Source organism: Chionomys nivalis, chromosome 16 (genome assembly GCF_950005125.1).
Source record: "Chionomys nivalis chromosome 16, mChiNiv1.1, whole genome shotgun sequence".
NCBI classification, from domain to species: domain Eukaryota; kingdom Metazoa; phylum Chordata; class Mammalia; order Rodentia; family Cricetidae; genus Chionomys; species Chionomys nivalis.
In genome coordinates, this window is record NC_080101.1 from 24719578 (window position 1) to 24742814 (window position 23237).

Genomic DNA, 23237 nt, shown 5'->3' on the forward strand with positions numbered 1-23237 from the left:
GACCTTTGGGCTCATGTCCCCATCATACGAGTTTTAAGAAGCACACACAGCCACACATAGACCAATGGCTTTAATATTATGTTGCAGTTTCCAGTGGTGCAGAATGCAGCTGCAGTTGTGTCTCAAGGAGAAGCTGAGTGGGGCTGGCCGTCCCTGCAGCTTGGTGCCACTCCTGGGCCCATGTGCAGCCTCACTAGACACTGTTAGTGGTGAGGCCCTGGCGTCACCTCTAGTTACCCTGTACTGTCCGTCCACAGCATTACAGTTCAGTGTGCAGGACTTTCCCTTGTCAGAAGCCCCCTGGGCTGTGCTCAACAGCTTTTGAGCCTTGTCATTATTGTAATATTGGCTGGATCCCTAAGGAAAATCATTCCCCAAAGCAACAAACAAAAATACTAGTTTAACTGGCACTGTGGTCTATTAAAAGGCACAAGAACAATGTGTTTTAGCATTTTTACTGACTCCTGTGGTGTTAAAAAAAAGGGATCCAGTAGGAACACCGAAATTAGGGTTCAGAGTAATCACTTGTGTTTGGCCAGGAGCTCCTAATTCCTTGCCGTTTGGATGTTGTACACTGCTGTCCTTCAGAGGCGTCATTTGTAGGCAAGAGCTCTGTGATTTGATTTGTCTCCTAAGTGACCAGGCAGGCACTTGGTGTCTGTAAGCAGGGCTATGCTATGTGCCATAGCCACAGTGGACTGGAAATTCTCCCAGTGGCGTTGGCCTCATGTAAGCCATTTGCCCACTGAGGTATAGGAAGATGTTTTCCTGTGGCTAAAGGTTTTCATCCATCATGAAGTTGGCATTCAATAAAGACAGAGTGATTTCTGACTGCAGTGAGTATATGCCAGGTGTTCGGACAGAGCACTCAGGAATATGTCTGTTGCCTGGGCTGGTAGATTTTAAAACTTGAAATTTCACCGTTGCCTTTTTCTCCCCCTTCTCTTACCTGGCAGAAGGAATCCTGTATCTTTCTGACTCTTAGACGATTCTGTAGCTTGTCTTTGATTCTTGGGGGGAAGGGGTTTGATCCTGGAATCAATTTGGCAGCTTTAATCTTGAGGTTAAAGTTTCAAGTGGGGTTGAAAAATCATGATTATCTGTTCTTTTTACTGAGCTGCTGTGACCAAACCTGTAATAAAGTATTTTACAGCGCTTCCAGACTAGTTGGGAGGAGTGTTCTGTGTTGATGTGTCCCATGTTGTAAATGCACCTAAACACCAAAGCATGGCCACCAAGGGGACTTCTGGGCTCTCACTGCCACTGTCATGCTATCTGCAGCAAGATCTGCCAGTTTGAGGGCTTCTTCATTTTAAATAATAACCAGACTGAACTTCTGTGACTAAAGAAAACTTCACATTGACCATATTTTATAAAAGGTCCGACTACAGTCACTAGTTAACCTAAACCTTAGTGCACAAAGAACTTAACCACAAGAGTTCCACGCCAGCATTTGCCTCCTGGTCTCCACTGGGGAACATGGATTATTGGTAGAACATGTCCAGTTCACAGGCGTGGGCTTCCCTTTGCACACTAGACACCACTACGGCACTTAGGAATAATGGGTCCCGTCAGGTCTGCGAGCCTCCTCTTCCTCACTGCAAAGGAATGGGGAAGAGAGATGAGCCAGCTATCCTTGCCAGTCCCTAGTAGCACTGGTCCACAAGGTCAGAGCCTGCTTGTCAAGGACGGTTACAAGAAGGCTGGATGTTTGTCCCTGGTTACTGATGGGAATCTATGGTAGGGTGGATATCTCTTCTAAATGGCTGACCACACACACACACCGTTTGCCTTTGCTTACAGGGGCTCCACAGTTGAAGACTGGTTCTGAGCAGGGTTAACTTTAGCCAGCCTTAGGACTGGAGTGTCAGCCTGCTGAAATGTTTCCCCTTGCTCCTGGGAATGCCTGCTCTGCCTCCTGCCAATGCCAGTAACTGAAAAGTGCCTCAAACTGTCATGCCCCCTCATGTTTTAATAGTGACATCCCTCTAGGAGCAAGGCAATTTATGCTTCAAATACTGTTCACATGACAGTTAAACCTATAGAGAAGAAAGTATGAGCCAGGAAGTTGCAAACAGAAGATAGAAGCTTATGGCTAGGGCTGGCAGGGACAAAGGCCCCTTGGGTGTAACAAGAGAAAACATGATATTGGCAGATGACTAAGAAGCAAGCTAGATTCACTACGAGAAAACACAAGGTCAGGGAAGGCTATAGAGTGGTAGATTAAAATCAAGGGGTCTGTTGATGTGGTAGAGGTGGGTGACCCTTGCTACCTTTTAGTCAAAGATGACTTTCAGTTCCCAGGCTGAGGTGGCTGTGCAGCCACCCGATAAGAGCCCATGAGCTCCACCACCCTGTCAACTTGTACGTGACTCAGATGGAGCAGGTAGTTGTGCAGGTGTGGCCAAGAGCCACAAACAGGTCTCAGGCTCACAGTTACCCAGCATGGGTCTCTACCCACTTCCCTAGCCCCAAGTCAGAAGAAGGCAAGCCAACCAGATGGGGAGGCAATCTGGAAGAAAGACACAGTCTAATCCAATTCCTGGAGGTGACTGAAAGTGTCACACAGTTTGGGAATCCACACAGGATCAAAAACCAAAACCTAAAGAATGGGAGAGGGCTGTCTGGATGTGCAGTTTCTACAGATGAGCCTGTCACCCCCACATTCGCTGTGCAAGCATGCCTGCGAGCTGCTCTTGTGGCTCTCCATACCCAGTGTGGCGTCACCCACCAACCTGAACAGAAGCCCCTCTGAAGGCTCTGAACTCTGCATGCTGTCATTTCCATGCCACAGATAAGGAAAATGATAGCAAGGATATGATGTTTGCTCAAAGCCAGAAAGCCAGTGATACACTGGATGTTACCGGTAGCACACCCCTGTAATCGTAGCACTTGTGAGGTGGATGTAATAGCATCAAGACTTCACAGCTAGTCTCTGAGACATAGCAAGTTCAAGACCAGCCTTATCTACATGAAACTGTCTCAAACAAAAAAAATAAAGCTAGAACCAGATGGAGCCAAGTCTCGCTACTCATCTTGAGCCTCAGCCTTGTGCCTCTCTCAGTAGTTTGGCTACATGTCCGTGTCTCATCTGATGCTCACAAGTTCAGCCCCCTGCCTTAGAGAAGAAAGCCATTTTACAGGGCAAGGATTGCAGCCTTACTCACTGGCCTCTGATGGTGGACATGAGGATCCTGTCAGACGCTTAATCTGTAACTAGGGAAAATGTGAAATTATTGTTTTTCAGAACAATATTTAGGATTTTTTTATCTTAATTTTTAAAGATTTATTTACTTATTATGTATACAGTGTTCTGTCTGCCTGGTGTTCATGTATGCCTGCACACCAAAAGAGGGCACCAGATCTCCTTAAAGATGGTTGTGAGCCACCATATGGTTGCTGGGAATTGAACTCAGAACTCTGGAATAGCAGCCAGTGCTCTTAACCTCTGAGCCATCTCTCAAGCCCCCAATACTCGGGGTTTTTAGGTACTGGTTCATAACCAGGTCACAGCTGGGTCTGCAATACTCTGAAAGCTGGCCCCACCCAATGATTCGGTGTAACCATCACTTCCGTGCTGTGGTAAGAATTTTGCATCTCATTTATGTTTTGATCTTACTTTCTTTCAAATAATGGCACCTCAGATAAACCAAGACAGAAGTATATTTTTCTAGACTCGAGGCTCTAGAGAAAGTGGCCTGTGAAGGAAGCAAGGAACAGACAGCCCTGGGGCTGTGCCATGCTGAAGAGCAGGGGCCTGTGCCCTCACACCCGGGCCTCAAAACTTTGACAGATGGCGCCTGGGGTTGAAGAACTGATTGGAAGTGCCTGTAAGTCTGAGTTCTGGGCGGGGTCTGTGAGTGCCTGCCTTTCCAGTGCTCACTCAACTCAATGAAGATCTGACAGCCTTGGATCATCACCCAAACCCCTGCTTCAGGGTTTTAGGCTCCTTTCTTGAGAGCCTTGGCAGTGAGGATTTGATGAAAACCTCACCAAAGACCATCTTTAAAACTCATTTGGCTTCATCATTTGCTCCAGAGATCAGCTTCCTTGTTAAGTTAGCACATTGCCTACTGTCCTCCAATAGATGGAGCGTAATTTAGTCTGTTATGGTTTTATGACACTCAGGGTAAATGTCCCCCTCAATCAAGGTAACCATAGAGACCTGCTGCGTGACTTGCTCCCCCTCCCCCACACTCCTGGGGCCTTGGGAATCATGCTGCCTTCATTTCACACCAGACCCTGCTCTCCTGAGCATCATCGGGAACATGTAATAAGCAACCACACCCAGGACGCGTGAACAATCGGCTCGTGGGAGCCAGTGGATGGTTGATGTCGACTGCACAGGTATTTGGTGCAGCCTGTCACCAAGAGACTGTGATGTTTTCTCTCTCTATTTAGAGAAATGAGGGAAATGGTAATTCAGCAGAGATGGAATGTAACTCGCTTTTACATTGTATTTCTATTTATTCTTAGTGGTGTGTGTGTGCAAGCGCAAGCATGCACGTGCATGCATGTGGAGATCAGAGGACTACTCTGTGGGTCCGAGGGACTGAACTCAGTTTGTCGAAGCTTGTTCCATGAGTACCTTTACTCATTGAGCCATCTTGCTGACCCTGCCTTTACTTTCCTATGAACCACACATTTCCAACTTTGCCTTGGGAGCCACGTGGCATCTCCTGGGCTATGGCTTTTAGTAATGGTGTTGGCTAAGAGCTTTGGGATTGTGAACAAAAACCAGTGTGACCTAGAGAAGGGTCTTCAGGAGAGGAGCAGACCTGGGATGAGCCCATGCACCATTAAATTTCATTTCCTCCAGCCAAGATGCTGGTTTGAGCTCTGGGTTCAGCCTATGGAGGAAGGGAAGGCATTTGCCCTTGGTCCTGAAGACAGGCAGCTCACAGACTGGGGGAAGTCATGCCTAAACACAGAACAAGATGTGATTCTCCTGAAAGTCAGGAGTTTGATCTCATGAACCTGGAGTCAGGGGTGTCTGTAGGATTTTCCCTGACAAACCCTGCAAAATGTGGGGGAGAAGGGCAAACAAGCAGGCAGAAGGCAGGTGTGGACTCACCAAGGTCATTGTTGTTCATCATGGCGTTGGATGCCCGCAGCCGGGGCCCCTGCTGGGTAAAGTGGTAGCCAAATTTCAGAAGCGTTGTGTTTTTCTCCAACATGTTCACGATCTCCATTTCCACTTTGTTGCCCAAGGGCTGGCTCTTTGGTTTTTTTTAAAAAAGAACAAAATACCAATAATTACACATGTGCTTTACCTAAACTACCTCTCTACATGGAAGCCTGAGTGTTGTGTGGGGATGTTACCTGCACTCTAAGAGGGAAGCCATGTAGAGAAGCTGGGATAGAAATAAAGTTGGCATTACACTGCATGGCTAAAGATCAAAAGCTTTCCCCAACGATCAGGAAAAGGCCACCATGTCCGCTTTTAGCAGCACTGTTCTAGAGGACCTGATCGAGATAATTCAGCAAAAAAAGGAAGACATCTAAATTAGAAAGGAGGGTGCATATTAAGATGTTATAATATTGGCACACACACACAAGCACATACACACACGCAGTAGTGCTAACCAGTTCATCAAGCTTATAGAAAATAAGAGCAGTAAACAAAAGCCATCTGCATCTCTACACTGTAGAAATAAGCACCCAAAACAGTCCTTTATAGTAATGTCAAAAAGAACAACATATGTAAGATCATGTTGACAGAAAGAAGACACCGAAAACTACAGGATGGCATTGAATGCCGTCAAAGAAAACCTATGAATGTAAACCAAGAGCCCATGTTCACGGGCCAGAAATCTGTTGCTGCTGGTGAGGCAATGCCACCAAACTGACCTGTGACATCAATAGGACCCTCAGCCAAATTTCAGCTCTCCTTCTTTTGTCTCTTCCCCCCAGTAATGGACAAAGCAGTCTGGAAATCCAACATCAATGCAAGTGACCTCGGAACAGTGAAAACAAAGCTAGAGGAGTCAAACTCTGACTTCAAACGACTCCAAAGCCATGGTAATTAACTGTGGTGCTGATGTGAGACAGAAGAGGTCCAGATAGGACCCTCACATCCATCCAGACCGCCTTACAAAGGGCACGAAGAAAATTTGGTGAAACGATGTGTTGACAAACAAAAGGATGAATCTAGATCCTCACGGGACATAAATATTGATTCCAAAGGGCTCGAAGGGGGCTGAGGGGATGGCTCAGTGGGTAAAAGTGCTTGCTGTGCAGGCGCAAGGGTCTGAGTGCAGATCCCCAGCATCTGTGTAGATAGCCAGGCAGGGCCGTGTGTGTCTGTCACTCCAGCGCTGGGTGCTGGGTGGAGACAGCAGGATCGCTGGGGCTGGCCGGACACCAGTCCAGCCAAGAATCCCTCATGATCTCCAGGTTCAATAAGAGACCCTGTCTCAAGGGAATAAAGCGGAGGTGGAGGAGGACACCCAAAGGCCTAACTGTGAGAACTAACACCACAGTAGTGATGTAAATGTTTATGACCTTAGCAATATTTCTTCAGGCGTGACACCTATAGCACAAACAACGGAAGGTGAAAATAAACAAATTGGATCCCACATGCAAGTCATTTATGCTTATGGAATAGGGAAGATCCTGAAAGTTCAGAGCAATAGAGAGACAGCTGATGTTGACCTCTGGGTTCACAGGTGCACGCATGGGCAGGTGCACTTTCATATACACATCACACACACACACACACACACACACACGGGCAGGGAGTGAAGAAGACAACATGGTATGGGAAAAGCTGTAGCTTATACATCTGATAAGGGTTAGTATCCAGATTATATAAAGAAAATGCCAATAAATCCTTTAGAGGCGGCCACAGTATTTGAACAGAAATTCCTTAAAGAAGATGTACGAGGACCTGGAGAGATGGCTCTGGGGTTAAGAGCACGGGCTGTTCTTCCAGAGGGCCTGGGCTCAGTCAATTCCCAGCAACCACACAGTGGCTCACAACTACCTGAGACTCCAGGCCTACGGGATCTAATACTTTGTGGCCTCCATGGGTGCACACTTGGTGTACAGACAGACACCCAGGCAAAACACTCATAATGTAAAATTTTAATAAAGAAGATGTATGGATGGCCAGTAGGCACAGGGAACGCTCACTCTTGTCAGTGACTAACCAGAATGCAACCCAAACCATAGGCAATACTGCCTGAACACTGGGCTGTGGACCCTGGGAAAGATGGTGGCAGCAAGGATATGGAGAGAGTAGGACCCACTGAAGAGATAAGGGAATGGCCCAGCTGCTGTAGAGAAGCTTGGCAATTCATTCAAAGGTAGATGTGGCATTTTATGATCCAGCAATTCCACCCATGCACAGTAATTCTTCCAGTCTTATTCATAGCAGTTAAACCCACAAACACCCTAAATGCCCACCTACACAGGGTTCCCAGTGTCTCTCCACTAAGCTCTGTGGAACTGAACACACTGGTACATAATACTACCCATGGGACTAGAGGATACCACAGCCCCACGAGCAAAGTCACAAGCTAGAAGTGTGGTCAAGGCCCTTGCTGGCGACCTCCTCTATGCTGAGTTCTGGGCTAACTGACCACAACAGGCAGGACACTGGTTAACTGCATCTGCCCATGTGACAAGGCTCCTAAGGATGCTAGCAAGAGCTGGGGCTTGTCCTTAGAGGGCTCAGCACAGTCCTGAGGCATGGATAGCAAAACCTGTTGGGGCAGCATGCATCTGAGGACCTTAGACAGGGCTGCTAACTCCCTGGCTACCTCGTGGAGCAGGAAATGTGGCTTCTTCTTTAGGGTACTTGCTGAGAAACCCTTACTGGATAGGAGTGGGCTAGGTCAAAACCATGGGTCTGACCTAGTGGAAAGGAAGGGCCATGTCTATGAGAGCTGTCTGTCCACTGTATACTGTCCCAAACCATAGGCAATGCTGCCTGAACTCTCTCCCCTTTATTCCCACAGCAATATCTTCTCTCTCTCTCTCTCTCTCTCTCTCTCTCTCTCTCTCTCTTTCTCTGTCTCTCTCTGCCTACATTTGGGGAGGCAGGAAACAGCCTCTCTATCTTGAGAATAAACAAGCATGTAGAGATGGAAGCCAGACTTCAGACCTTTAGTTTATTAATGCCAGAGCTGAGACATGACCTTGACCTTATCGATGGCCGGAAGGGCTGTAGAAGTCTAGATTCTCAGGTTGATATCGAGACTCCCAGGGATGTATGCAGACATGTCTGGATGTGTGAGGGGGTACAGACTCTTTCAGCGAATCATGACTGATCTCCTAGAGTGAGAATCTTGAATCACACTTATTCTATTTTCTTTCTCTTCCTTTTCTCTCCTCCCTCCCTCCTTCCCTCCCTCCCTCCCTCCCCTCTCTCCCTTCCATTGTTCTGTGGTACCATGGACCAAGCCCAGAGTTTGTGCATGCTAAGCATGCATTCTACCCCTGAGCCACAGCTCCGGCCTCAAACCATTATTTTTAAACTAAGGTGTAAGATAGAAAGTGAGCATATTGAGTTACTGGGCAGAACTGGGAGAGCAGCTGTAGTCTGCACAGGCCCTGGGTTTGATCCCCAGAACTGAAAAAGAAAAGGCACATATATCTCTGAGTAAGATGTCCAAGGACCATCTTGCTTGCTTCCTTCTCGGACTCCAGGGAAGTCTTCCCAGAGGAGGGAAGAAGAGCTGCTGGGAACCAAAGCAACCGCTCAGGCCTGATTTATTTTTATGGCAGCACTACTCAGCAGCGATCACAGTGTGCCAAGCAAAATCTCAAGGACACCACAAGAGGGACACACCCACTACCTCTTCACCATCAACCTGTGGGACAGAACTTTCATGTCACAGGCCAGGAAAATGGAGTGCACAGGAACAAAGAGTTTTCTCACATGTCCCAGAACTGACCAGGGGCAAAGGAGATGAACACAGGTATCTGCTCCGGAGTCTCTAGCTATAACCTCGGGCCTCGGAGGAAGCTCAAAGACAAACATGGGACAGATAGAAAAGCCACAGGTGGCCAGGAGGGCAGAACTGCTGTCCTCACATTGGGAGTCCGTGCAGCAAAGGGACCATACAGTGAAGGAGAGACCTCTGTCCCCTGAGGCAAGTGAATAGAAGGAGCAGGAAGGCTGGGACTCCATGGCCTCTAAAACCTCACAGGGCTCCAGGCTGTGACCCTATGAATAGCTTGCTTAGGTGGCATAAAAAGATCAGGAGAGTGACCTCAGACCCTGACAGTGGGTGAAAGGCAGTAAGAAGCCCCGAGGGACAGACCAGGGACTGGGTTGCCAGGACTGCGCTGGCAGAGTTTGGGCAGTGAAGGACTCTGGCTTCCTTACAGATTCAATAAATCACTTGTGGATAAATATAATATTTTTAACATTCAAATGATTGGATAGAGAGAAGTGAACAGTCTTCCTTCATACCATCCCTCCCTTCCCATCATCCTCCTGTCCATAGACTGCCCCCTCCCCCGCCACGGCCAATGGCTATGCTGGGGATAAGATACAGGGCAGAAATAGACAGGGTTGGGTTGTTTTGTTGCTCTTTCCCCCTTAAATAGATTCATCTCATATTTATTTTCTGCAACTTCCTGTTCCGTTCACTATTTTGTAGAGGTCTTCCCAAGCTAGTCACAAGAAAAATGCTGCCTTGTTTTTTTAACTGCTTCTTGGGATGCCCTTGAGATGCTGCAGTGTGGATGACTGTTGATGGCTGTGCCCACACCTCGTGCCACAAATGGCAGCGCAGTGGATTCTGCAGGGGAAGAGGGGCTGTTCCACAGTCAGCGATAGGGGCACACTTTGAACTGGCATCATGGATGTTCTGCGGAAAGCATATACGGTGGGCACGCCTTTGGACATGGCAGGACAGCCTGCTGCCCCGTGAGGTTTTAGAGGCCATGGAGTCCCAGCCTTCCTGCTGTTTCTATTCACTTGCCTCTGGGGACAGAGGTCTCTCCTTCACTGTATGGTCCCTTTGCTGCACGAACTCCCAATGAGAGGACTGCAGTTCTGCCCTCCTGGCCACCTGTGGCTTTTCTATCTGTCCCGTGTCTGTCTTTGAGCTTCCTTGGAGGCCCAAGGTTACAGCTAGAGACCCCTGAACAGATACCTGTGTTCGGCTCCTTCTGCCACTGGTCAGTTCTGGGACCTGTGGGAAAACTCTTCATGTTTACGCTTACATGCTTACGAACTGAGGGTTTTCCCTCCGGTGAGAAGAGGACAAATGTCTCAGGTGCTAGGATCGATGAGGTGGGACTGGTGGCTGAAATCCTGGCAGCAGGCCATTCACTTAGCTCATTTGATGACAGGATACTTTGTTGTGACCTGATTGACATGTGCAAAATACCATCACGCCAGCTGTCGTGGGGGCACTCCTTTAATCCCAGCACTCGGGAGGTAGAGGTGGGCGGATCTCTATGAGTTGGAGGCCAACCTGGTCTACATAGTGAGTTCCAGGACAGTCAGAGCTATTTAGTGAGACCCTGTCTCAGAAGGAAGAAGAAGAAGAAGAAGAAGAAGAAGAAGAAGAAGAAGAAGAAGAAGAAGAAGAAGAAGAAGAAGAAGAAGAAGAAGAAGAAGAAGAAGAAGAAGAAGAAGAAGAAGAAGAAGAAGAAGAAAGTAAACTTTAAAAAGAAACTACTTCATCAGGAAGGTGTCCTGGGAGTATCTTGGTCAACACTGAAGTCATAGTGCTACCTCTCACTGGCATACACGTTCGTCTAATTGCAAGCTACCAATTCTTCCACTCTGATAGCACAGCCCTGGGGAGGAATTTCACCACTTGAGACACCTGCTTTATCCTTGGGTAGCTCTGCTGATTAGAAAGGCCTTTCTCACCAAAGTGCTATGATGCAAAACCATACAGAGGGTGTTTATGTCAGTGACTTAAGAAAGTCTACAGAGAGGAGTGGAGGGATGACACTAGGGAAAAAATTTTTTTTAAAAATCATATGGAAATATACCATTTGTAAAATCTCTTAACATATATATGCATATATATTCATATAAAAGAATTTAACTAGAGTTATTTTACACAGGTAATAATGCTTATTTCAGAAGCCAGAGGTTGCCAAATAAAAAGCCTAGTGCCAGATGTGGAATTCCTCCCCTTGAGCTGTTCTCCAGGGGTGTCTCAAAAATGCCCCCCAAACAACATAGGCTATTGCTATTGCTCTGTATTGCTCACCAGAACCTGATGGTAAAACCACATCCCTGAAGACACCTCACAGTTTGGTCACAGGACATGGAGACAGCAAATGATACTGACCAGGGAGATGCTTCCTCACTGGCTAGCTTTCCTAGTACCTGAAAGGGCTAAGCAGGCTGCCAGGGGGCGGGGGAGAGGGCAGGGGAGTCATTAACAGCCTACCTGTTGTGAACCCTGTGAACTATGATAATTACTGTCCTGGCAAGACAGGTCCACGGGTGTAAGACAGGCACACGTGTTGGGGAGAACCAACTGTTTTCTGATTGGATTTAAGGCCCACTCCATGGGAAGAAAAACATGCCTGGTGCTGTAAATCTGGCCAAGAACCCACGGTTGGCAAGCACCCAGAGCCCAGGGCTGAATTGAGTGCTGTTAACCTGCTAAATGACATAGCATCAACAGCCCTCCCTTCTTGTATCTTCCTATCCATAAACTAGTACAGCCATCACACCTCAGCAGAGATGTCGCTTTTTGCAATAGATAGTGGCTAAGGCAGAAACCTAGAACCAAAGTCCAGAGAGTAAGTGTCAGTGAAGCGCTCAGTCACACCTGGGACATTCATCTGGTGCCATCTGGTGCCATCTGGTGCCATGCCCCAAGATTCAAGGACCATTAAGGAAGAGGGAGCCGAAAGATCCTAAGAGCCAGAGGTCAGGGAAGACTGGAGCAAAACAGCATCTTCTGGACACGGCAGGACCAATGCACTGTGAACTTAGAGCAGCCGTGGCTGCCTGCACAAGACCAAGCCAGTCAGCATTCTAACATGGAGGAGGAGGAGGACTCACAAGTCCCTCCCCTAGCTAAGGAGCTATTGACAGTTGATGTCTAAGGGAGGAGAGGCAGTTTTCTTGAATGGTGTTGTCCGTGGGTTTTGTTTTGTTTTGAGAGAGGGTCCCACTAGGTTATGTTTTATCAAAAAACAAGGTGGGTAGGGAGGTAGAGAAGGAATCTGGGAGGAGTTAGGTATGAATATGATCACAATATATTTTCTGATATCATCAAAGAATTATTAACAATAGACCTGAAAAATTCTTTGGTATAGCTCCCTAAAAAATTCTTTGGTATAGCTCCCTCAAAAGATAGAGCCTCGTCCACCTCCTTCCTGTGTGTGTGTGGTGCCTATTGGTTCACTTCTAAAAGAAAATGTCAGAGTAGATTTTGCTCAGGTTTCAAGGTTGGTCATCAAAGACAGCTGGAACTTTCTTCTTTGCCTTGAATGACATGTTCTGGAGGAAGTTAGCCAGCTCAGCGGCCCTGGATTCTTGTCACTCAGAAATTGAGCAAATTTGCTGAGTATTGGTTTATCCCAGAACTCTGAGGCTAAGTCTTGGGGTCATTCGTTACATAACTATAGATAACAGATATACTCCCAGACAGCGTTAAATTAGAGAAAAACCAGACACAAACAGATTAACTTGGAAAAACAACATGAATGCATAATCCACTTCCTATGGCTCCTGTCCAAAATATCAAGCAGTGTCCCTGACACACAGGGGAGGGGAAAGGGGGATTGTAACCAATATGCCCAGATGGCAGATACATCCTCATTTGGAGGGGTCATGTTTCCAGGTCTTACCTGTTCAGAGGGACTCGGAAGGACTGGGGAGGGACTGCTGGACACTGTTGGGAGGCAAGAGGAGGCTCAAGAAAGCAGAGCAGGCCTGGGGGGTGATACAGCTGGGGATGGGGATCTCCAAGCACCCTGTGGTTAGAGCGTACTTCGTGGGCCAGATAGGGTGTAGCAAGGATGCTGACAGTCTAACCCAGCTCTGTCTTGGACAATGGCCTTGACTAAACCAAGTCCCCTCCTTCTCAGTTTCCCCACTGCCAAGAACACTGGTCAGCCACTCTCAGAGCTTTTCAGGCCAGCTCAGGGCCCCTGAGGCTGCTCCCCACCCTTGTCGGATTTAGGGCAGTTTTGGGCAGAAGCAGAACATTGCCTGGAGATAACGGGAAGCACTTAGTAAACAAACTGCCTCAGAATTCATGTCACCCTGTGTAGAATGCCCCAAGTCCCTTTCTTTGGCCGTAAAAGGAGACAGAAGGAGAGTCTCTCAACACAGGTTACAATTCCAAGGACTGAGGCAAATGCTCTGGCCTTCAAGGACCTCCGTGACCAACCAAGGAGGAGGAATAAATCAATGCCACTTGTCACCTCCTCCTGGTCCCTCCCTTTTACTCTGGTCACCACGAGAAGACAACTGTGTCCAGACCTCCTGGGACACATTGCAACGCATGCATGGCCTTTCCCTGAGCTTGGGCCAGGGACGCCTCCAACCTGAAGGCTTCATCCACAGTCTTCATCCACTCAGCCCCTCCCCACCAGGCCCATTACAGCCTGAGGCCCCCACTTAGGTAGGAGTGTCACCCCAGAACCAGAAGTCTTGGTTGTAGCTTCTGCTGGCCTCCTATCCTTAGCTTTCTCTTCACTGGTCCAGGAGGAGCCACCCTGTCAGAGCAGAACCTACAGGGTTACCCACAAGTCCCTTTGCCTCTTCATCCTCACAGGCTTCTTCTGGGCCCCCAGAGTCCTGCCTAGATGGGCTGAGAGCTCTCCCCAGCCCTTTCTCTATTTTCTTTTCTCCTGGGTACCCTGACTTCCGATTTCCCTTTGATACACTCTCCACTCTCTACCACCTTCTCCCTGACACCCGCCCTGGCCTGCTCCTGACTATGGCTGATCCCTCCACTGGACCTCACCCACTTCTACCACATCTGTGGCTTACAAGAGCACCTGATGCACCTGTCTCCCCTCCTACCCAGTGTGCTTCCTAGAAGACTCAATCGGAGCCTCGCTTTAGCAGAGGCCAGCATGGCCAAGGGGATGAGGAAGAGAAAGGCCAGGCTAACCTCACGAAACCAGTCACTTCTAGAACCCCAACAGACACTGTGTGGGGGCTTTAGAGTCATATATACCTGAGCCAGGATCTTCCTCGGTCACTAATTCTGTGACCTGAGGCAGGTGACACAGTCCATATGGCAGTCAGAATCAGGGTGAGCACAGGGACACAAAGCAGCCAGCGTGCTTCCTGTGGGCACTCAACCTCTGGGTAGTGTGTGAGATCACAACCTGCACAGTTACTCTCAAAGTCACCAATGGTGTCGGTCTCCAGATCTGTAGCACCTTAGGACAGTGGCTAATTATCCTCATTTACAAGAGGGGAAGCTGAAGCCAGGCAGTGAATGTTTTTACACTGGGGTGTCTGGCCAGGGTGAAGGCAATGGTCAGCACAAAGTCTCTAATGCCCCAGGGGCACAGGTGGAATACAGCTGAACGGGGAAGGTGGGCGGCTTGATATCAGTCACCACTTGGTTGAGGGTCTGCCCTGGGAGTCAAGTTTCAGCTGATGCTCTGACTCCTTCCTGACCAGGACAGACGTCACAAGAATAGCCAGGCTGGCAGGGAGGGTGCTGTTGCAGGCTGTGATCCATCTGCTCTGCCTTTCCCACCTTCAGGGGATCAGGTCAGCAATAGCAGAGATGGTCAGGGTCAATGCAGCATCAAGGTTACCAGCGTACGAAAGATGCCCAGCCCAGTGCAGCTGCAAGTTTACATGACAGAAAGACTACTGACTAATGCAGCCTCTTTCTATACATCAGAAACGCGCGCTCTCTCCAGCACACAGTGCTCTCTCTCCAGCACACAGTTTGCAGAGTTGTTCTCTGCCCCCTCTCATTCTGCAGTGAACAGCATAACCAACCATCTGGGACACATTTGTTTACCCATGAGGCCCAGGTACCAGGCTGGGCACTCAGATAAGGAGAAGACTCTGACACGGCACCACCTTCTGAGGAGCTCATGTGGATGCTGAAGGGCCAGGGAACCACAACACCTAGCTCTGTCTGGGCAGCAAGGCTTGGAGGAGTTGTGGAGGCTAAGCAGGAAAGGCAGGGGTATAATGACTCAAAAACCAAATGGGAGAGAGGAAAGGAAGGAGGAAGGGAGGGAAGGAAGGAGGGAGGGACTTAGATGTAGTGTCTACACTTCCCACCAGCTACACTCCTGCTAGCCCAGGCGATTCAAAGCCGACCTACCAAGTGTATCACTGAGGTGCAGCCAGGCAGAGAACGCACATAGCCCTTTATGCTGGCCCAGGATGCTTTAGCACACTCCATGCAACACAAAGTCACCTGAAGCAAGAGGAGGGTTTTCTAGGCAGGGAATGGGCAGGCGGGGCATAGGATGTTCCAGAAGTCTATGGCATGGGAGCAGAGACAGGAGTGGGAGCAAGCTGGGAAGTTTCTAAAAGCCATGTCGAGGACGAGGCCTCTGGAAGCGGGTGATGCTTAGTTCTGACTGTGACAGACTCACAAGCTCATTATAATTAATCTCATTTTTATTCTAGGCACTTTCTGTCTGCCACATCTTACAAAAAGAAAGTAATTTATGGTCTTGCTTGGGCACAATAATTTCACAGTATCCCCCCCCCCCAGTCTTTCCTCCAAACAAACAACAGCCATTCAGCCGCATTTGTTAGTGCAGAGAAAATTTCAGTCTTCCCCGTCTATAAAGAAGATAGTGACTTAGTCAAGGAAGCAATGGGCAGTCGGGGATAGAAAGTGGGCTTTGGGGTTGGGGAGCTGTGGGTTCAAATCTTGCCTCTTGAGTGCTGAGTGTGACCCTGAGGAAGTCACCCCTCTCTTAGCCTCTTTCAGCAGAGGCTGACCACACCCGCATCCTACAGTGGGAGATGAAGATCAGAGATGCTGGGCACACGGCGGCACTGAGCCTCCCACCCCCATAGCAACCCGCAACTGTCCAACAGCCAAGCTATTGCCGCGTGCAGTTCCAGTTATTAACTTTCTCTTAGACAACCAAGACCAAAAGAGTTGCCCGCAAAGAACTGACTGGACCATGGAAGCCAGAGAAGCAGGAGCTCTGTGGAATATAGACAGGGGAGGTGCCATGTGGAGGAGACTCAAAAGCCATCTCAAGCACAGGGACAGAGGGAAATGGGGGTGTCACTGGTGAAGAGCCCCGTGGCTTGTGGGATCTATGCCCTCTACGTCTCAGGTTCCTCAACAGAACGACTGAGGTGACACACAGGGTTTAGAAGTATGTTCCTTTGCTCTGGGTCTAAGTAAGGACAGTCTCAAAGCCAAGGGCCAAGGCTGGAGCTGAGGTGTGAATTCCCACCACTCATGGGCACAGCGCTGGAAAGAAGGTAGTGCGGCGGGGTGGGGGTGGGGGTCGGGACAGGAACACCTAGAGGTGGCTCACAGTGGGCTCTAGAACATCAGTCACCAGAGTCCTCTGCTCCACCAGCAGCACGCGGGCAGGTGAAGACCCCGCTCGACTCACCTGGTTATCGATCTTCAGTTCCACCAGAGAGGTGTTGTGTGGGAGAGCTTCCACCAGGCGCAGGATCCCAGCTCCAGAAATGAAGTTGGATTCCACGTTCAGTGTCTTCAACACCTTGTTCACCTTCAGCATGTCAGCAAGTGCCTTCGAGAGAAAAGCAGGACCCATGAGTTACCCTGGGCAAAGTCGGAGCAGATCCAGGCAGTCCCTGGAGCTGCCTTTCGAAGCATGCCTCTGTGTCTGCTCTCCCGCAACCTGCCATGGCCCCCTAACACCCCTTTAGGAGATGGCTCATCAGTACTCAGAGACCTCTGGAGCTGCTTCTCTTTCCCTGTGCAGCCTTAGCCCTCTGGGTTTGCTGCACATGCTCAGTGCCTTCCCACCCCTCAGCCTTTCTCTGCTTCATTTGACCACTTGGAAAGTTCTGTTTCTCTTGGCTAAGTCTTGTTCATCCTTCAAGGCCTTTCTCAGTGCCTCTGGCTCCAAGAGCTTTGCTAACACCCCAGCTACCCAGGGCCTGCTCCCTGTGACCTCAGAACTTATCCACATCTCCTTCACTCAAGTCTCCATTTGTTATTATTTTGTGTGTGCATGCACGTAAATGTGTCTGTGTGCATCTGTGTCTGTGTGTGCATGTTCATGTATATGCAGGCATGTGTATGTGCATGCTCACATATGTGCGGGTATATGTATGTCCATGCGAAGGTCAGAAGACAACTCCGATGTCATCTTCATAAATACCATCTTCCTTTGTGGGGGCATCTTTCTCATTGCCTTGGAGCTATTGCCTTGGTCAGTCTATATTTGGTAGGCAGGGAGCCTCAGGGGTTTCCTGTGTCCACCTCTGTAGCGCTATGGTTACAAGTGAGCCACCGTGCCCAGCTTTCGATATGGTGCCCAGGTTGTCATGCTTGTAGGGGGAGCACTTTACTGACTGAGCTATCTCCCTTGGGTCTCACACCCCTCGTGTTTATCGTTGGTGTGTTTTCACCACTAGACATTCTACCCTTCATGGGCTGAAAATGTAGCTTAATATGTTTTTTGTTTTGTTCTTTTGTTTGTTTTTGTTTTGTTTTGCTTTTTAACATGGTTTCTTTGTAGCTTTGGGGCCTGTACTACAACTCCCCTTGTAGAGCAGGCTGGCCTCGAATTCACAGAGATCTGCTTGTCTCTGCCTCCCAAGTGCTGGGATTAAAGGCGTGCACCACCACTGCCCATCTTAACATAGTGCCCAGCACACAGTAGGCCATCAAACAATGATCACCAGGGCCCCCCCGTGAGTCTCTGTATCCCCAGTGGATGCTTGGCTTGTCTCCTCTATGGCCCTGCTGAAATGTCACCATGGTCTTTCTCTGAGCCCCAGAGAGTACAGGGCTGGCTTGCAGAGTACAGCTCAGATGGCCCTCAGCACGTTTGAGAGGGTTCTAGCCAGGGGGTATAGATGACAATCGGAGCCTCTGAAGGAAATGAGGTAATTAGCAGCTGGGGGAAACTATGCGTCATGGGGAAAGAAGATACCAGCAGCCGACAGACCTGGGACACTGTGATCTGTGTGCCAGGGAGTCAGAAGTGATGCCAGGAAAGGCTGCCCTGTTGTGCTCCCCCAGCTTGCCAGAGACCCAGCTCCCAGAGAGCCTTCATGCTGTTCACTTTCCTCCTTTGGCTCCCGCAGTCCAGCATGCCAAGAGGTGGTGTGTCAGCTTCTCTATGACCAATCTGTTCCCGACCTGTGTAGAGTGGTCTCCCTGAGCCTCACCAGCAACACTCTCTCCCAGGAAACGCCTGGCCTGACCTAACCACCAGCCAGTTTAACAACCAGTGGGCAGGTGTGCCAGGCCATGAATTGTGCATGCTGCTAACTGGGAGGCCCTGGAACCCTGTCGAGCTATGTGTCATGCGTTAGATCCTGGGTGATGGGTCACAAAAGGGGAACAGAGGGTAGGAGAGAGCGCCAGGCAGGCAGTGCAACCTGCAGGGCTCTAGCACCTGGTCTAGCATTTCAGCACTTGGTGATAGGTATGCAGGTATAAAGGGCCTGCCACCAGTTGTCAGTCTGGCACGGAGTCCATGCCCCTAAACCATCCATGGCATGGAGCTGAGTGCCAGCATGGCCGTGCTTCTGATCCATGAGCAAGTAGTACACAGGGTTTCGCCAGCTAAGTCACTACAGACAGATTTGGGAACCATCGAGGTCAGTCAGGGGTCATTGATCTAGAAGTTCCCACACTGGCAGCCTGGGAACTGCCTCTGCCCCCCCCCCCCCCACTGGGAGCTCATTCAGTTCTTTCAAAAGCACCTGCAGGAATCAGTCTCACCTACTTTAGAACTGTAAGAGGGCTGATCCCTACTACTACTCTGTGACCAATTCTCCTTGGGGAGCTAATTCCTACCTCCACACTGTGCTGGACCATTTGGCTGCCTTTAAGCCCCAACTATGGCTACGATCATGGATGTAGGATATGAGACTGGTTATGGGCAGATTCCCAGAGCCTAACTCAGCATTATGCACAGACTGTTAAGAATTTGTATGGGATATTTTTTAAAAAAGAATTAACAGTTACTTTGTAAATACAACTTACTTTAAGTAAACATGTCTTTTTTTTTCATTTGTTTGTATTTTGAGACAGAGTCTCATGAGTCTAAGCTAGTCTCAGACTTCTGATCCTCCTGCCTCCACCTTCCGAATGTAGCTATTATAGGTGTGCACATCACCATACCCAGCTGCTTAGGCAGTAAAAGTAAAATCAGTCGCTGGGAATGACTGGCAAAGATGGTGATGTGGGAGCTGGAGATGCTGAGCCCCAGGAAGGGGAGGAGTTTTGAGCGTGAAGTGTTGAGTTTGAGAAAAACCAACTGTAGGTGTCAATGTGACTCTGTTCGATCCCAGGTCTGCTTTTCTCTTTTTGTGTGGCTTTGGACAAAGCCACTTGCCTATCCTCCCTGCATACCCACCCTTCTGAGAGCAGGGTGGTTGCAAGGATTAGCTGGGATGAGAATAGGGCATTGTGCGAGGGCTGTCCCATACACATCCCTTCCTGGCTCCTAGCTGAGTCCCCTCGCATGCCACAATAGGGTTCTTCATCAGTGGGACCAGGCCCGAGTGCCCAGTGACTACATGGCAGAGCGGAGAGGTCAGAACATACAAACGCCACAGGGTCATTGCTGCGGGTCCCCACGATGCTGAACTTCTTCACATGGGTGTTCTCTTTCAGGGCGTCTGCGTAGGCCTTGAGGGTGGGTATGGGGATATTCTGCAGAGAAAAGGGCAGGAGAGTGAACAGCAGCCCTACGTGGGCCATGGGGACAGGTGGCTTGCCGAGGTGAGGGGACAGTAGCTCTCTCCCAAATGCAGTCCGGCTCCTAGCAAGTCTCTCAATGGGCCATGGGACAGAGCGCTGAGATGGTGAGGATTCCCCAGTACACAGACAGATGAAATCACCCCTGAAAGTTTCAGATAGGAACCGCAACTCTCTTCCATGCATGGGGAGGCTCAGGAAAAGGTAACATCCAGTGTCTAAAGTTGAGAGGAATATTTACAAAAGACTGGGGACTGGGAGAAGGACAGGGCTGAACCCTGGCTTCCACCCAGTGACTGGCAGTGTGTCTGACTGGCTGTGTGATGTGGGGGGATTCTCTTCCCCTCTTTGGGTCTGTTCTGAAAGACGGAATGCTCTCTGAGACCTCTGTCCCAAAGGATCTGGTCTCAGCATTGCCTCATGTCTGGGTCCTGGCGACAGTTTTTCATGCCAATGTGCAGGCCAGCTCCACACCATCACACACAGAACCTCAGAGGGACATCTGGGTATTAGCATAATTTTTTTTTATCTCAACAGATGAAAACTGGTCTATGTCCAACTGCCTCCTGGTATAGAAGGGAAACTGAGACCTGGAGGTATTCAAGCCCTTGGCTGAGGCCTCCTAATGAAATCCCATCACTTGGGCCTGTCACCACCCAGAACATACAAGTCTGGATTGTGTTAGCGACTCTCACATGGCAGACAATGGGGGCACCAAGGGAGAGCTGGCTATGCTTTCCCAGAGCTCTCATTTCAAAGTGTCACCTAAGCCCCCGTGGGAGAAGAATAAGGAGCCAGGTGGAGGAAAAAACTGGGGTACAGGTTTCCAATCTGATTGTGCTTGGGACTGGCAGCCACTGAGAAGAAAGCAGAGAAGAAAGGAGAGCAGGAGGAAGGGGCTGGCTTCCATTCCTCCCCCACCCTCTCACAGCTAATCCTGGGGCCTCAGCACTGAGCAGGTGGGCAGGAAGCTGGGCCTGCTTCCACAGTCCTCCTGTACCCTGCACCAGTAGCCACAGTGCTATGGCACACAGCTTGGGCATTTCTTGGGGGCATGTACCAGCATCTCCTTTCCTGGCTGTAAAATGAGATTGAATATGAGCATGATTCAGAGGGACCAGGGATGTCTCAGGGGCAGTGCCTGCCTGGGGTTTGTGACCCCATGAGTCTTGTAGACACGGGGCTTTGCCAGCCTTGAGGTCCCGTGCTGCAATGTGGTTCTGACTCACAATTTTAACACAGAAAAATCTCTGTGTTTGTGCACAACATGGCAGACATCCAGATCAAAGTTGGATTGGCCTCTGGTGGACTTCTGAGCCTGTAATTGTCCTCTGAGAGAAACCAGGACTATGGGATTTGCTTGTTGACACTGGCCAACCCTTAAGTGTTCCCATATGTCAAGGCTTGTCTCTGTTTCTGATCCAGACATATCCAGGTCCAGATAGGACCCTGCTGGTCTACATAGCCTGCTGGCATCTATCTGTATGTCAAGACATAGCCCCCCCCACACACAACTGAAAACCCCTACTCCCAATATACATGAATTGAAATAGTAGAACATTACCCGGATGTTGTTGAGATTAACTTCTTCAAGTTCTGGGTCATTGTTCTTTATCCGCTCCAGCGTTTCCTCTACATCTGTTGAGTTTGGTTCTTCATCGGGCACAGGCTTGTACTGTGTCGGTTTAATCACACCTAGAGTGATGGATAAAAAAGGAGCTGGCTCCCAGAAACACAGGGGTCACTTTCTTCCAACATAAGGACTCCTTGAGAGAAAGCATTGGTTGAGTTCAGAGTATACGGGAGGCAGCACATTTCAGAGGGTACCAGGGGCTGGGATAGGTCGGAAGGAGTCAGGGAGGAAGGTCGGGGTATCCCTGGATGCTGCTTTTGAGTCGTTACAAGACCTAAACACTCTGACTCTCAAGTCCTTGTCTGTTCAGTGGGGGTGGCCTTGCTGCCATGCTTGTTATCACAGTGGGCTTCTAGGAGGGGAAGACGAGGTCTGGGCTGGAAAGAAGTGGAGCTCTCTTCCAAAAGAAAGGATACTAATTCTTTTGACACCTTCATTTCTCTTTGGGTCCAAAATGTCAGCTTGGAATGATGCAATCAAATAATTGAGACAATGTGACATGGGCCCAAAGGCCAAAGGGTCTCATGGGACAGAACAGTGGAAACTGAAGAGAAAGAAAGAGCCCCACAGAGTGGTAAAGAACACATTTTTCAAAGAATATTGTGTGGGAAAAATAGATCTCTACTAGAATATTGTTTGGGCCTTGATCAGTAAAGTCCTCATCTCACAAACCTGAGCGCCTGAGTTCATCCCCAGATTCCATGTTAGAAAAGAAAAAGGAATCTGGGTGCAGCAGCCTGTGCCTATAATTTTGACACTGGGGAGGTGGAGGCAGGGGACCCCAGGAACTGAATGGCCAGTCAGCCAGTCTAGCCAAATCTGTGAGCTCTAGGTTCACTGAGAGATCGTCTCAAGGGATAAGGCGGAGAGCAACTGGTCCAGAGTCCCCAGGTACACATGCATTCGGGCAAACAGCAAAGAGGTATCTCATCCCAGCACACACACAACCCACTCTGCGAGGACTAAGGCACCGAACATAAGAAGCAAATCTCTAAAACCTTTAGAAGAAACGTGGCATTGAGATGAAGGGGGCTTTGTAAACGAGATACAAAATCCCAGTGGACTCAAAGAGAGCGATGAAGAGATTTGCCTGCTTAAAATGCGACAAGCTGGAGTATGGAGGAACACGGGATCCAAGATGCAGGAGGAGACGCCTCTCTTTCAAGGCATCCTCTGTGAGCCAGTCCCATGGCCCCCGCAAGGGCAGGGGTGGCAGCCAAGCAGGGCTGTGTACTCACTGTTGAGTCCCTCCTTGTTCACAATGGAGCTGCTGCCCAAGGCCTGGTAGTATTGCTGGTTGCTCATGAGCGTGTGCATGCCCAGGATAGCTGTGGGGAAAAAGAGGGGTCCATGACTCTGCTCTCACAGACAGAGATGCTCCCCGGGGACCCATCTTCCACATGCTGGGAGCATGGTAAGAAACATATACATGAGAATGTAAAACCATGGGTCATCCTCATCCTCGTTCTCATTCATGTGGCTCTTAGACCGCCCGCCCTCCCCAGGCCTCCCTTTGGTTCTGGTTCCCAGGTCTCCTTGAAGACCCACAGGCATGCTCCACCCAATGTGGCCCAATGGAATGAGTCTTTCCAGCAAGGATCTCTTTCAAGGAGCGCACTTCCATCTTCTACCCTGTCCTTCGGGCCCGTTTGGCCTCCCCTGGTCTCCCAGGTTGTCTCACCTCCCTTGCTGGAGCCTCTGCCCTGATTGAAGATCTACTATTTCCTGGCTGCCATCAACTTACGATTCTCCCATTATACATTTCCAACTTTATGATGGCCCTGAAAGTGATGCGCTTT

General features: G+C 49.3%; 1 protein-coding gene across 3 annotated transcripts in view; it reads right to left on the reverse strand.

The window, feature by feature from the left end:
* Tmod1 (tropomodulin 1) overlaps positions 1-23237 on the reverse strand; it is an 82929-nt gene that overhangs the window by 8971 nt on the left and 50721 nt on the right. For 2 of the 3 annotated variants that reach the window (XM_057790353.1, XM_057790356.1), the window contains 6 exons: positions 22677-22766; positions 21370-21500; positions 19653-19760; positions 16510-16653; positions 5075-5219; positions 56-1598 (listed from right to left, as the gene is read on the reverse strand). In XM_057790353.1, the coding sequence (XP_057646336.1) occupies positions 1534-1598; positions 5075-5219; positions 16510-16653; positions 19653-19760; positions 21370-21500; positions 22677-22766 (683 nt within the window). In that variant the 3' untranslated portion in view covers positions 56-1533. Of the gene's footprint in view, positions 1-55; positions 1599-5074; positions 5220-16509; positions 16654-19652; positions 19761-21369; positions 21501-22676; positions 22767-23237 lie in introns of those variants that run through there. The other variant, XM_057790354.1, reaches the window with a different exon arrangement.